The 16,021-nt window shown below is 40.2% G+C and overlaps 1 protein-coding gene across 12 annotated transcripts in view; it reads right to left on the bottom strand.

The window, feature by feature from the left end:
* Positions 1-16,021, bottom strand: part of NCKAP5 (NCK associated protein 5) — a 580,968-nt gene that overhangs the window by 248,696 nt on the left and 316,251 nt on the right. For all 12 annotated transcript variants that reach the window (XM_039495322.1, XM_039495320.1, XM_039495324.1 and 9 more), the window contains one exon: positions 9,528-9,661. In XM_039495322.1, coding sequence (XP_039351256.1) covers positions 9,528-9,661 — 134 coding nt within the window. The remainder of the gene's footprint in view (positions 1-9,527; positions 9,662-16,021) is intronic.

Here is a 16,021-nt window from a genome sequence, read left to right as displayed (position 1 = left end):
CTATTCTGTTTATTTTCTTTGAAGCATCCGACACTGGCCACTGTTGGAAGACAGGATACTGGGCCAAATGGACCACTGGTCTGACCTAGTGTGGCCATTCTTATGTTCTGTTATTTAAATATGCCCATCACATTGTCCATGTGCACATGTATGTAAATAAATAAGAACAATACTATGTTCAACTGACCACTGTAAACTAAAACTAAAACAAACCTCATCTCTCCACTGTCAGCGCTAAGCAAACAGACACCCACCCCCATTCAGGCCAAAGCTTCACACTGTGCCCCGAAGCTCAGAAACTTGAGTCCTCTCAGACCAATGGGGAAACTGAGTTCAGCAACCTTTCACTGAAAACACTCTGCCCCCACAACCCAAATAGCCAAATTAGGCGCTATGAGCTTTTGCCCTTCAGCTGGGCCCCAATGTCTCTCAGGTAGTTAGGACCCAAACCATTTAGGGCTTTCAAGATCAAAATCAACATTTCAGATTGTAGCTGGAAGCAAAGAAGAAGCCAGTGCAGTCTTTAGCAGACAGGCACCATGTGCACCCTTCAGTCAGCACATCTAAGTACTGTAAATGGGCTGTTGCAGTCTGCACCAGATCTGTGGCTTACACCAAGTAATTAAATCTGGAGGTAACTCAACCATGGGTAAGTGTTGCAAGATCAGCTTCAGATATAAGTTCTCTCCATCCTTATGACAAGCTGCCTCCCACAGTGAGCTCATGTGCAGGTTGAATACAAAAGGTGTTACGATGGGTCCCTGAAGATCTGTGCAAAAGACAGCCCTTGGGGAGAATGGAGAAATCATAAACAGACACCATCTGAAAGGGGGCCATTTAGGGAATTGGGTATTTAGTTGGAGATTGGCCCTGTTTTGAGCAGGGGGTTGGATTAGATGACCTCCTGAGGTCCCTTCAAACCCTGATATTCTATGATTCTAATACATAGAGTTTTGTCTCCCTCTCCCCATTAGGGTCTGCAGTAGATTCAACAAAGTTATACTGTCAATTATATTAGAGGTTGCTGACAGACAAAGCTGATTTTTTTTTTGTTCTATCACTAGGAAGAGGTCATCTGAAAATGAGTCTGGCGAAGCCTCCATACCTGAACCAGCCAAATCATAAGAGTCATAGAAATGTAGGTCTGCAAGGGACCTCGAGAAGTCATCCAGTCCAGCTTCTTGCACTGCGGCAGCACCAAGTAATCCTAGGCCATTCCTGACAGGTGTTTTTCTCCAACCTGTTTTTAAAAACCTCCAGTGATGGGGACTCCACAACCTCCGTTGGAAGCCTGATCCAGAGTTTAACTACCCTTACAGTTAGAAAGTTTTTCCTAATATCTAACTTAAATCTCCCTTGCTGCAGATTAAGCCCATTACTTCTTTTCCTATCTTCAGTGGATATGGAGAACAATGGATCATTAGCCCCTTTATAACAGCCCTTAATATATTTGCAGACAATTATTAGGTTCCCCCTCAGTCTTCTTTTTTCAAATACTAAACATGCCCAGTGTTTTTAACCTTGTATCATTATTGTTGCTCATCTCTGAACTGTCTCCGTTTTATCCACACCTTTCCTAAAGAGTGGCACCCAGCCTTGGACACAATAATGTAGCGGAGGCCTCACCAGTGCCAAGTCAAGTGGGATAATTACAGCTCATGTCTTACATATAGGACTCCTGTGAATGCTCGCCAGAATGATATTTGCTTTTTTCACAGCTGTATCACATTGCTGATTCATATTCAATTTGTGATCCACAACAACCCCCAGATCCTTTTCAGCAGTACTGTCACCTAGCCAGTTATTCCTCATTTTGTAGTTGTGCATTTGATTTTACCTTCCTAAGTACTTTACACTTGTCTTTACTGAATTTCATCTTGTTGAATTCAGACCAATTTTCCAAGGTCATTTTGAACTCTAATCCTCTCTTCCTTGCAATCCCTTCCAGCTGGTGTCATCTGCAAACTTTATAAGCATACTCTCCTTTTCATTACCCATTGATATTGACTAGTATCAGACCCAGAACTTACCCTTTCAGAACTTCACCAGATATGTCCTCACGCTTTCACAGTGAACCATTAATAACTACTCTTTGAATATGGTCTTTCAAGCAGTTGTGCAGCCACTCTATAGTAATTTCATCTAGACCACATTTGCCTCGTTTGCTTATAAGACTATCATGTGAGACTGTGTCAAAAGCCTTAGTAAAATCAAGATGTATCATATCTACTGCTTCCCCCATCCACTAAGCCAGTAACCCAGTGCCCATTTGAAAGGAATGAAGTGAGTAATGATGCCAATTTTCCCCAACTCCCACCTTCTCAATAATCCTACCCCAAAAGGTCAGTTTGGTCAACGTGGACTCCCCCTTCCTCTGTTTCCTTTTTGTGGATTTGGAAGCTTAGGAATGTTCAAACTGTCTCTAAGTACCAAGCCAAAGTATCTTGCTGTTCCATGGGATTAACCTGCAGATCCATTAGGCCTAGAAAGGCTAGGACCCACTGAAAACAAGAACTTCCACATCCTCTCCAAAGGGGGAAAATTGTCTGAGCTTTGCAGGAGTCATATTTATTATCTAGCTAGTTCCTTAAACAGGGGAAGTGCCGTTTGTCTCCACAGTCGTTGAACAGAGAAAAATCTATTGGAATTGTTACACCAGAGAACTAAAATGGTGATGGAACTATAATGCAGGGTCTTACAGAATCTATGGAAAGATATTTACAGCAGTGTGAAAAACACCTTTTTAAGACCATTGCTAATGAAATAGCTACAGATTTTTCATTATGCTCATTTTACTTCCTGCATGTTTGAACTATACTAAACATCTTATTTTTGTGTAAGTAATTCAAGAGAAGGAATTCTAAATTGCTGAGTACACAGAAAACATCTTAGCAGGCTTGCAACTTAAATCTAAAATTGGTTCTGACACAAAGGGTATGTCTACACTACACACTGGATCGGCAGGCAGTGATCGATCCAGCGGGGGTTGATTTATCACGTCTAAATTGACCCCCTGAGCGCTCTCCAGTCAACTCCTGTACTCCACCGCCGTAAGAGGTGCAGTCAACGGGGGAGCAGCAGCAGTTGACTCACCGCAGTGAAGACATCGCGTAAGTAGGTCTATGTCGACTTCAGTTACATTATTTATGTAGCTGAAGTTGCATAACTTAGATCTATTCCACCCTCCCCACCCCACCCCCATGTAGACCAGGCCAAACAGTGCCAAAAAGAGTGCCCAATCCTAGAAAAGGTTCAAAGACTGACTGAGTTGATCAGATTAATCTTGTTAGTTTTGAAAAAGGTAAGACCTTTACAAGTACTCATTTCCGTCAGTACTGCTCCTTCCTAAAGATGTAAGGAAGCCATGGAGGTTCCGTTCAAACATGAAGGAGAGGAGATTGCACTAACTCATAAATCTGATGGCTTAAACTCAGAGGAAAAGTCCTTCCCCTTATTGTTATTATGTTCATATGACTCCATCAGAGATGTATATTTAAAACACTTGCAGCTATTTGGTAATCTGTTGATCAAGAGATTCTAACCTCAGATTAATGATAAATGGAGAAGGGGAAGCAAATTTACAACCTCTTCTCCATGAGCAGGAGAATGTATCTACATTTTAACATCCAAAGATGATTTTGAAATAAGATTAATAGTCTGACTGGTGTTAAATGGACATTAGACAAAATGACCCCACCACTTTAGGCTATACAGGTGTCCCAAGGCTTATAAATCTCCAAGCCATTTTACCCAAGATTCATTCTGTGGCATAGATGGATTGTTGTGCACTGCAATAAAGCTTCCCTGGGGAATAAGCAGGTTCCAATCTCTAGGTCAGTTTGATGTGATTAAATTCTGACAGAAGTGCAAAATATCCCTTCATCCCCAGTGGTAGGGAATTAGTTATCAATTCTGGTCTGATCTTCTGACAAGACATCACCATCACCAAACAGAATACAGCAGGAGGAATCAAAAACACCAGGAGCAAGCTAAAGAATACATGTTTGCACCCAGTAGAGAGACATACTGTCATCTTATGCAAAGTGTTATTGGATTTGTAATGGCCAGGTTCCACCTGTTGGAAGTGACAGATATAACCCTATGGTCAATATTAGTGTGAGGGGAATACTGAAACAATGCAACGAGAATACTACGACATCTAATTTGTCAGATTCCTACAGCCAAAACCTGGATACATTTCCTACTTTTCCAGCAGCATGTGTTCTTAAAAGTCAGCTGCAGTTTTTCTGCAACAGATGTAGACATCTATAACCAAGGCCATCTTAAGGTGAAATATTTTGTGCAATGTAAACAAAGTAATTTTAAATAACTGACCCTTGCAGCTTCAATTACTCTTAACAGATTCACTATACAATTATACATTATATTAAAACTTGCTTTCTGTAGACTTAAATAGTAATCAAAATAATTTAGGACAGATCTACTTCTGTTACTGCTTCAACATTTAATCCCAGCATGGATTCCTATGTACTGCATGCACTCAAGCAACATTTGGTACAATATGATGATGTATAGAAGACAATGTGATCAATTTATATTCTGTATACTACTTAATGTACCTTCTGGAATGATACTATAAATCACACTTACCGTTTTGGTTCTCCTTGGGAGTCACTGCACATATTGCTACAAGAAGCTGATGAAACTATCAGACATAAAGCACAATCCAAGCCCAGAGCATCCAAGAAGAGACTGAGAGGCACTTTCTACTCCAATGTCCAAAATACCAGGAAATACATGAAAGAAATCTCCTCAAATTGTAAGCAATCAGAAAAGTCATTTAAGCAAAAAGAAGTAACGAAAAACTGTATCTAACCCTGGAAGAAAGGAAAGACAGCAGAGATGGGATCACACTATGTAGCAATCTGACAGTGCAGGGGTGGCCAACCTGAGCCTGAGAAGAAGCCAGAATTTACCAATGTGCATTGCCAAAGAGCCACAGTAATATGTCAGCAGCCCCCCATCAGCTCCCCACCCACTCCCAGCGCCTCTCGCCCACCAGCAGTCCTGCCGATCAGCAGTTTCGTGGCATGCAGGAGGCTCTGCATGGGAGGGGGAGGAGCGAGGGCAAGGCAGGCTCAGGGGAGAGGACAGAAAAGGGTGGAGTGGGGGCGAGGCCTCTGGCAGAGCCAGTACTGAGCAGTGAGCACCCCCTGGCACATTGGAAAGTTGGCTTCTGTAGCTCCAACCCTGGAGTCAGTGCCACAAGGAGCTGCATATTAACTCTGAAGAGCCGCATGTGGCTCCGGAGCCACAGGTTGGCCACCCCTGTGCCAGTGGATCAGGAATGGCCATTGCTGAAAAATGGAAACAGGAAATCAAATCCTAAACACAATGTTTACCCCTATCCTGGATGGATCTCTGATAGATACCAACTCTGATAGATACCTGAAGGCTTGGTTTCTTCTATGCACTCTAGTAACACTTTTATGGTTATTCATGCCAATAGAGTCTCATGGAATTTAATTGTTACGAACAAGCAACAGACTTCAACAGGTGAGAGTACAGCAGACAACACAAGAATCATTGTACACAGCTCCAATGTAAAGATTTTGGATTTAAGGTTAAAGTGTTTTTCTGTGGCATTCTGAATATTTTAAACACATACTACATCTAATAGTAAAATTGCTCCTATCTGCACAGTACACTATATAATCCAGGTACAGAATGTTTGTTTTGTTAAAAATATTTTCTTTCTTCCATAGTAACTGTCAAACATTTACATTAAAACTGTAGCCCCAGTGTCATTTTAAGGGTCTAGATCAGGGGTTGGCAACCTTTCAGAAGTGCTGTGCCAAGTCTTCATTTATTCACTAATTTAAGGTTTCGTGTACCAGTAATACATTTTAACCTTTTTAGAAGGTCTCTCTATATAAGTCTATATTATATAACTAAACTACTGTTGTATGTAAAGTAAATAAGGTTTTTAAAATGTTTAAGAAGCTTCATTTAAAATTAAATTAAAATGCAGAGCCCCCCGGACCGGTGCCACTGAAAATCATCTCGCGTGCCGCCTTCGGCACGCGTGCCATAGGTTGCCTACCCCGGTCTAGATTTTTACAGATGGTAAAAGGAAGGACTTTGATTTTGGGGGTAATCTCAGCCAGAAATATTGCTGACTGAGTAGATGTTGAGACTTAATTAATACAAAAGAAAGCCTGCTTCTGGAGTCTCGCACAGAGGACTGTGCACTCAAAGTTGAATTCTTATAAGGTAGGTTAAAGTTTTCACATAATTTAAGATATGAACAGAGCTTTCTGACGCTGATTACAAAAAGGTCAGTTTACAGTGTCATGTTTCATTCTTCTAAAGATGTAGAGAAAATATTTTTATGAGAGGGAGAAAGACAGATTGAGCACCTGCTCCAAATCTCTGTTTAAAATTACTGTATTGCATGGAGTGCATAGGCATGAATATATGCACTTACTCAGTAACAGAGATATGCAGATTTGCAAAGCTATGATGTGCTACCTGCTTTTCTCTCAGATTTTCTGTTCTCTTTTGAAAGACAGAAGATTTGGGTGCACAAAATCCTTTCCCAGATTGCATGTATTTACTGTTAAAAGTGCTTTCATTTTCCACTTAACTTTCTGCCCCCTCACCACACACTTTTTTTTGGTCCAGTGTAATTTTTTTCCTTAACTTCAATTCCTCAACTGACGTGATATCACTGTGGAACAGTGGTGTAGTTAGGAAAAAAAGAAATGGGTAAACTAACCTAACCTAAACTGCATATTCTCCAAATGAGAAGTAGATAATCTCCATTTACCTGAGTTTCCCCTCAACTACACTGCTGCCATGGGGCACAGGACTTCACCAGCATCAGCCCTCTACTAACATGGGGCTGTCATAGGTCTCACCCCCACTTAGAGCTGTTGGGTTCCAATGTGGGGACCTGCACTGGTTTCCCTCTAAACTAAAATCCTAATTTAGATCTAGTAAAAGCTGCCACCACTCAATCAGGTACGTGGATTGAGACACAGTCCTTCCCCAAAATCCTAGGGGATTCCAAGAGCCCCAAATCCATGGAGTTCTTACACCCAGGAGAAATAAACCATTCCCCCTGCTTCCTCCCCCTCCCTTTTCCTAGGAGAGACACTGGGATTTAACTACAGAGGGATACCTCCCCCTCCTCTTTCCCTGAGAATCCACCCAAAGAAAGATCAACCAAGTCCTTGATAGAAAAGAATTTATTAAAGAATAAAAAGAAAAGTCACTGTCTCTGTAACCAAGCTGGAACAATACACAGGTCTAAACTTATTAATCTTTGGAGAGAATTCCCCCTCCCCCTTTCTTAGTAAAAGCAATATCAGTAAACAGGAATAAAGAATTTCCTTTAGCAAACACACAATTGCAAATATAGAAAGCAACGCAAAAAACTAATCCGCCTTTCTAATTAATACTCACTATTAAATAGTAGAAACTACTCCAGGAGAACTTGGAGACATGACTGACCTCTCTTAGATCCAAAGAGAGCTCTGAGCAAAGAACACAGACAAAGGCTTCCCTCCACAGAGATTTGAAATTATGTTGTTTCTGATTGGTTCTCTGGTCAGGTGGTCATCAGGTACTGCATGTTAACCCTTTACAGGTAAAAGAGACCTTAACCTTTAACTATCTGTTTATTTATGACAGGGGCTAGAAAAAATCACTTGTCCAGAGATAAATCTATATGATGTGTGCGCCATAATCTTCTGCAGCATGAAAACTTTCACTAAAAAGTGGGAAGTTTTTAGCATTCATGGTTACAAAAGTGACACTCCAAATGGAAATGGAGTTTAAAACAATGTAGTGCTGTCTTCCAAAGACCTGGTCTACATACAAGTGATAAAATCCTGTCCCACTGAAATCAGTGGGAGTTTTGCTGTTAACAATAGGTGTGTTTTGTTAAACTGTGGATGCTCTTAAAACAGTTTAATACAGGCTTATATTGGTTTAGCTTGCACTGGAAAATGTATAGGTGCAAAGCAAATTTAACCACTTTTAAACAAATATAAAAGTGTCCACACAAAGGTTTGCACCAGTTTAACTAAATCTGTTTTAAAACAGCTACACTGTGATGAAGAGGACATTGTGAAAAGAAATGGGAAGAAAAGAAATGGATTAATTTGCCATACAAACAGGGATTTTCATTAACAGCAAAGATAGTCATTTTGTTGAGCAACTGGAGATTTAGTCAAACGTTTTTACAGGAGTGGTAAAGAGATCTGTGCACGAAACACTAGAAAATTTCAGTCACAACATCCAGTTACAAATTTATGGCAAAAAGACAAACACATGCTAGCAGTACTACATAAGCTTAAATAATTCAGGAAGTTTTAAATTCAACAAAACTATTGTTTTATAATCAGGAGCTTAAGCACTTTTTCCAGAAACTAAGATTCAAATGAAACAGGAAAAAAAATAATCCCAACCAACTACATTCAGTGGATGGATTTAAATTATTGTGAATTATTCCAGGGGACTCATCTAAAGAGACCACCATGCTGGAACCTCAAAAAAGGTGTGATGTGTTTTCAATATTTTTCATGAAAAGTTCTCATCAACTTTTCACAAAAACAGAAATATATTTTCCTAACATTTCCAAAATATTGGCCATCTATAATTGTATTATTTATTTGTATTGCCCCAGTCTTGGACCAAGACTCCATTCTGCTAGGTGTTGTACAAAAAGACAGCTCACTTTCATTGTATGAACTAAATGGAACTTTGTGAGAGAAACAGTTGATACTCAAACACTGTCTCATTGGACACCATACAAAGTGAAACTCCGCTTTCAGTTCGGATTCTGCTTGCTCTTCTCCATGTGAATAGAAGCCACTCAGAATTGCAGTAAAAGACTGATTGTGCATTATAAAAACCATACAGCACTCTATTCCATGACTCATCCATTTCAATTAAGTGTTTGACTATGGAAATAAGTTCAGGACCCAATCCTGTAATGACATCCATATGGGTGAACTCCTACCCAAGCACAGTATTCCATTAAAGTCAATGCAGAAACAGGCCTAAAGTATGCTGAAACAGGGAAATAGCCTGTACCCTTTAGGATATTATATATTTGCCAATGGATCATAAGAAATTATCACATTTTATTAAATTATTTTAAAAAGTATTATTTTGAATTGGTGATGAAGGCACAGTGTTTTTTCATCATATCGAATAATAAAGAAAATGTAACTTTGATTTGGCCATGGCATGCATTTCTTGAGAAATGTGAAGCCCTGTGATCTTCCAGAAAAATACTAGGGAAATATAATAGATAGTAATTGCATTTCCACAGATTTTGTTTACACCATCCTATGGAATTCTACAACAAGGTATAATCCTCTTAAATTCTATAGGCCATATAAATAATTTACCCAGAAGCATAATGGATTTTCCCAAATAATTATATGAGAGGTTTTGCCTCCTTTCATGCTGAGCACACTGTCAGAGGGTTTCAGGCACTTTTGTATCAAAACTTTCTTTCTATATTGTGAATAAAGTTTACCATCACAACGTACCTCGAAAACTGCTCCTGCAATCCACGCATTTGAGCTCTATTACGCTCTGACTCCAATGTCACCTCCCGTAATCTTTTTTCACTCTCAAGTCTCAAATGTCTTTCTTCCTCCAACTCATGTATCAGCTTCTCGCGCTGAAAAATATATCACCAGAGGTTATATATTAGTTGTATGTGTCCACGTTTAAAAAATAAAGGTGTTTCCTTTTGAAGATAAAGATAGTAAAACATAAGAAATATCATAAGAAAAAGGTCAAATGTGTTTGATTCTGATATTTAATCACATCAATGCTACAATTAGAATAATATAAATTAGAGATGGAAAAAAGACCTAACACAGTAAGCTATCTAGTCCATTTCCCTTCTAGTAAAGGGATATTCCCTACAATATGATTTCTTAGTTTCTACTTATGTGTTAAACTTCTCAAACAATAAGGACTTTTACTTTTCCACTGTTCCACATCCAATATCCTACACTGAATGCACATACACACAAAAAAGGATAAAAGAAAAAAAATATCTATTTTTTCCACTTGTTCTTTGTGTTCAGTGTTCAGTTTGTTAATGCAAATTACTATGGAGACAGAAGATTTTAGGATTTGGTAGGGTCACAAATCTACAAGACTGCCGTAAAATATCCCTATCTGAGCTGCTCTACTTTGGCTCCCAGACTTATTGAAATCAACAAAACAGGCGTTTAAAATTACAAGTCTCTCTCCCCATCCTCCATCAATGGAGCAGACTTTATAAAAATAAAATAAAATACAATGGTAAAAATCTAGCTTTAAAAATCTAGGTACCTAGCCAAAAAGAAAGAGAGGTTTCAGAAATGTAATAAGAACACCCTCCAGTATAAAGACATATTTAGGTAAAGAGTTTTGGAAACATAGACTAAAAATGGAGCACCTCCAGCATACTGTACCTACTGTACATGTCATTTATGACATGCTAATTCTTATTAGCTTCTTAACCTCAGCTCTAAAAACTAGTGAATTCAAAAGCCTATTTCAAACAAAAGGTTTCATATGACTTGCCCCCTCCCCCTGCCCCCCCCCCAAAAGCAGCAGCTTCAAAACCCACTGTTGGAACCATAAAAAAAAAATACACGCACTATCCATGAGATCCTACGACACAGAAATTACATTCTGATTGTATTTGATTATTCCACAAGCATCTAAATGAACAGCATCAAATAGATCAATAAGAAACTGATCAATTGATCAATGTTCTAGTAGAGAAAGAGCTCAGGCATCAGCTGACTATGAAAAGGCTAAAGCATCATAAAATTACATTACGTACACCATTTATATACTTTGAAAATCACTGTAAACATGATGTGGTGCAATTTGTGGCCTGTCAAAGATTTTGATGTAAGTCTGTTACTGACCTAAATTTTTATGACATACCCACAAAAAATGTATCAAGAAATTATACATATGGTTTCATTACAAAATAACAAAGGTTTCTTACTGTTAAGCCATTAAACAGAGGAGATTATTTATACAAGTCTCACAGCTATAAATCTTGCTGGATAATAATTTATAATAGCAGTAACCAAGGGACCAAAAATATGAGCATTACCAAGTGGATAAGGGATCTTAAAGACAGTGATAAATAAGCAGATGCCACAAAGGAAGGCTGGCAAGGAATTAAATGAAATATCTATATACTTGTGGAAAAACATGAGGAACTGTGCAGAGAATACAGAGCTTCTGTCTAGCTAGCCATACCTAGTATCTCAAAGATGGAAATTTTCAAAATAGGAAATAAATTATTGGAAAATAAATTATTGTTCTAATTAAATTATCCAATTAATGTTCTGCCACAGACCCTGATTCTCCAAAATGTGCAATAGTACCAGACTCTCATCTGACTTCATTGGGAGTTGAGAGTGCTCAACATCAGGCAGAAGGTACTCAGCACCTCACACTACAAGAATCCTGAATATATGAGAGCATGGAGGAGTAATTCATGCTTAAAAATAGTGAGTGGGATTTTCAAAAGTGCTCAGTATTTGCCTAACTATTCTTGTTGAAGTCAATGGGGAAATGCTCAATGATTCCAATAGGAGCAGAGCTTGGACAATGCTGAATGCTTTTGATGATAGCCTGAATTATAGATGTATCTCCCTTGCCATATGGGGGGCTTAAGAAAGGAACTCCTGGAGCCAGAAGGCAGCTGTGAAAATGAAAATAAAATGAAAGAGAAATGTCTGGCTGCTTAATCTGTATGCTTAAAACCCAGTGGGGGCTGATCCAGAGAAAAGGAGAAATTACTGGGTGAAGAGCTGAACTGTCATGCCTGTACCAAGCAAGAATTGCCTGCAATAAGCCAGGGACTTCCCACAAGCACATTCAATCCCAGCAAGCAGATGGTTCAGGCAAAGTTAAGGGAGTTGACTCCAGCAGGTTGGTGTGCATTTCATGTATTGCATGCTGGGTAATACTGTAACATAAAAGGATTCCATGTTTCTAAAATTAAACTGGTTCTTTATTAGGAAAACTATTTACAGAAATGCTGCAGCTAGAATTCTAGCCACGTGCACACCTCCTGACTATTTGGTCCCTCCTCCAAACTATACCCTCCTGAAATCTGTGCTCCTCCCTCCAAGTTCCATGCAGCATGCTGCATCTTTCCTTTTAACAATTTTATTGTGCACCATGTGCAAGCATTTGCTGACTTGGTGGGGCCAGAGGTGAATAGTACATAGCTCACCAGAGACGTGGCCTTTGCCACCACCCACAGTCCTGGAGTGCTATTCCTCTAACAAGTGTCCCACTTCTTGTTTGTGTTATCACTGTTCATGTGGGACTTGCTTCCATCTGTTGCTGTCTTCATTCTGGTGGGTAGCATCCTGTTGTCCATCTGTGTTGTTCATATATCTTGTTTCTTCTCACTTCTACATCAGGACAGCTGAGGCTCTTTCTGAGTCTTCCTGGTCTTGACCTTCCCCTGTTTGTCTGGGTGTACCAGCCGTCTGCTGCTACTCTGCAGTGGTCTTCAGTCTTGTCTCCACTGCTGTCCTGAGTACATAACCACATCATGTGACCTGTAACCCACTGCAATTTGCACTGCTGCTTTTGCAATTGCTTTGTGTGGCTATTTGAAGGTTGGAGCCAGACCTGATCACCTCTGTACTGTGAACTCAGGCCTTGGCTCCACTGTAGGAGAAAGTTATAAGCTTAGCTTGGCATTTTCTTAACTGCTTCTGTGTCTTGTTCATTATTCCTTTGTATGTCTCCACTGTCTGCTGCAACAGACTACCCCTCATGGGAAGCAGAGTCTTGGTTCTCTGGCCCCATACCCATCAGTCCCTGTGCTAGGCTAATACCTAGTCCACAGAAGGGTGTATCGCGATGGTCCAACATTGTCAGCAATGGATCCCTTTCTGTCTGTTAAGTCAGTCTGTTGAGTCTCTTGGCCAACTTTACTCCTGGCTCTGCCTTCCCATTGCTTTTTGGTTACCCAGGAGAAGATATCGCGTGTTAAAATTCCAATTTGATGCTGAATCGTTCAAATTCAGATGCAGAGTACTGTGGCCCATTGTTTGAGTATAGCATGTTGGGTATGTTGTACCTTACAAAATGCACCATCAGTTTCCAGATCACAGGTCTTGCCCGAATGTCCTCCATACAGTCCTTCTCCCAGAAAATGGAGTAGTAACTTACTGTAACCATGTACTTCTGCTACTAAGAGTGAATACGTCTGTAATCCAGCCTTTTCACAGGGTAAGATTCAGATTTCCTGTGGCTGATCCCTATACTCTTTTCTCTCCTTGCACTGTTCCATGTTGCTCTCAACTAGGCATTTATGCCTGTCCTACATGTAGGCACCCTTTACTAGAGCGGCCTCTGAACAACATCAGGCGCCCAAGCACACAGATGAGTGTTGCCTGCTCCTGAGTAACCCAGGGAGGAAATGGGGGCTACATACAGGTACACTCCCTGGTTCATATCATGCATACCTCTATCCCTAGGTGTGAGGTGTGTAACCATCTAATGATGTCAATTCTTAAAACTGCTCAGTTCCTTTTAAACAAAATCCCCATCTTGTGCACACAGCTCATCTCTGATCTGGTAGCATAGGGCAACCTCCTGTGGGACTTTCTCCTTGAGATCTGCCCAGCTTTTAAGTATTAAAGTTTTGCTGCCTGTAGCATCCCAGCCTGGTTGGTGCTGTTTCTGGATTGCCTGGAGCCTCCCCTCAAAGATATGACAGTAGTCTATGAACATGCTACAATATCTCCTGCTCCACAGATCCATCTCTGTTGTACTTTGGAAGGTATGCCCTGGTCTGCCACGAGTCATGACTTTCCTGGGCAGTACCTTATCCTCACCTCATAGCACTGATCCAGTAATATGCATTGAACATAAGAACATAAGAATGGCCGTACCGGGTCAGACCAAAGGTCCATCTAGCCCAGTATCTGTCTACCAACAGTGGCCAATGCCAGGTGCCCCAGAGGGAGTGAACCTAACAGGCAATGATCAAGTGATCTCTCTCCATCCTCTGACAAACAGAGGCTAGGGACACCATTCCTTACCCATCCTGGCTAATAGCCATTTATGGACTTAACCACCATGAATTTATCCAGTTCTCTTTTAAACGCTGTTATAGTCCTAGCCTTCACAACCTCCTCAGGCAACGAGCTCCACAAGTTGACTGTGCACTGCATGAAGAAGAACTTCCTTTTATTTGTTTTAAACCTGTCACTCAGGAGTGGTTCATGCTGCTTTCTACCAGTTTGTGGTCTGCCTGCACATCTATCTTGTGCCTAAGGGTGAACCGTTAGAATTGTTCCATTCCAAAGACAACAGCCAGCAGCTCCTTTTCTATCTGAGCACATGTATGGGCTGCTGGCTTTGCATCAGTGTTGCTTTCCACAGTATACACACTGAATCATGTCATCTGCATTCATGATCAGTTTGTCTCTCTCCTGATTCCTGGGTTCCTTTAGCTTGAGCCTCTAAACTTGTTCTCAACCAGTGGCTGTTATTGTTTTGATCCTTTGGATGGTTTAGCTGCCCTTGCTATTTGGAGTCCTTTCTCTGCAGTCAGATCTGTTACTCTCAACAATCTCTCTTGTAAGCTGGAATCACATTTCCCACAAAGGCTCCTGTCTTTAATTAAGGAATCTTTAATGTCTCCAAAGTTGCATGTGGATGGCAGAATTCCCTGTATGGTTAGTATATTCCTACTTCTACTTCTTGGCAGTGGGTTAAAAAAAATCCAGTATCTCTCTACTGTCTCATTCCATCTGGGGTCACAGTACTCATCAAAACACTCAACAGCTGTTCCAGTGTTTTGTTGGCTACGTCTCATCCTTTTCCCAACTCCCCCCTCCCCAATGAGACAGTAAAAAAGCTTTACCTTCATCTTCTCATCTTTATTCCTCATATTAAGCTCTGTATATAGACTCAATTCTGGCTTCCATGTTTGTGCAAGGTTTTCTGTCTGGAAATCCAGTTTTCCTAGTGGTCTGATCCCCTCCCTCCTGACTGATATCAATAATTCTGTGTACTTTAAAGCTCTTATTATTCAGCAAAGCCTCATACCCCTTACTTAGGTAGTAGATGAGTAAGTATAATTCCCTCCATTTTACAGATCTGATTTACAGATAATTGATAGGTCCTACAAGGTCACTTCAGGCAATGCAAAGAATAAAACCCAGATTTTGGCTACTCAGCCACACTGCCTTACAGAATGATTGTGTCAGATCCATATATGTGGCCATGCTTCCAGTAATCACCAAATCACACACCCCCTTCCACAGCAAAGAATAGTGCCCAAGATTCCTGATTGCAAGTATTCCTCTACTGTCCAACGAAGAACTCTGTAAGCCACTGGCAACATGTATGTCACAAATGCCTGGGACTCATACAGGATAACAGCCTACTGGTTACTCCTTTAACTCATGTAATAGAAGTATGTATTATGGAACTCAAGGTTCATATCCTGCTGATGACTAATACGGGAGGATCAGTATGGCTCGACATGATAGCATTTCTGTTTTGTCAGCTTGCTTTAAAAAAACAAACAAACAAAAAACACCACTATAAAAGTACCTTAAAAATTACATTAAAAGAACCTTAATTCCGACATTTCCTAAATTATGAATGCTTGACTTTGCAATCTTAGTGTTATTTTATTGGTGTTTTGCATGCGTGTGTGTGTGTGTGTGTCTAGTTTATCCAAAATTAAAGACGCAAAGGACTCAAGATGAAAAATAAGAGTATGAATATGAAACTCCCACAGCTACGGAGTCTGCAGAATTCAGGATTCAAGTCACTTATGTGCAGTATACACTGAAAGTGTCCCTCAGCAATACTAATCTCACCTACAAAAATAAGGACAATATTTTCATTCTAACGAAAAAGACAACAAAATGGTGAGACAGAAGAAGTAAACCTAGCCCACAGAAAGGCTAGACAAGATAAAGAGGTTTGTTTGTGATGGAAATAGATGCAGCATTCCTGAATCACCTACAAAATTGTG

This window comes from Mauremys reevesii, linkage group 11, assembly GCF_016161935.1.
Source record: "Mauremys reevesii isolate NIE-2019 linkage group 11, ASM1616193v1, whole genome shotgun sequence".
In the NCBI taxonomy this organism is placed as follows: Eukaryota; Metazoa; Chordata; order Testudines; family Geoemydidae; genus Mauremys; species Mauremys reevesii.
The sequence above is the reverse complement of the archived record's forward strand: the minus strand, read 5'-3'. Positions and strand labels throughout refer to the sequence as shown.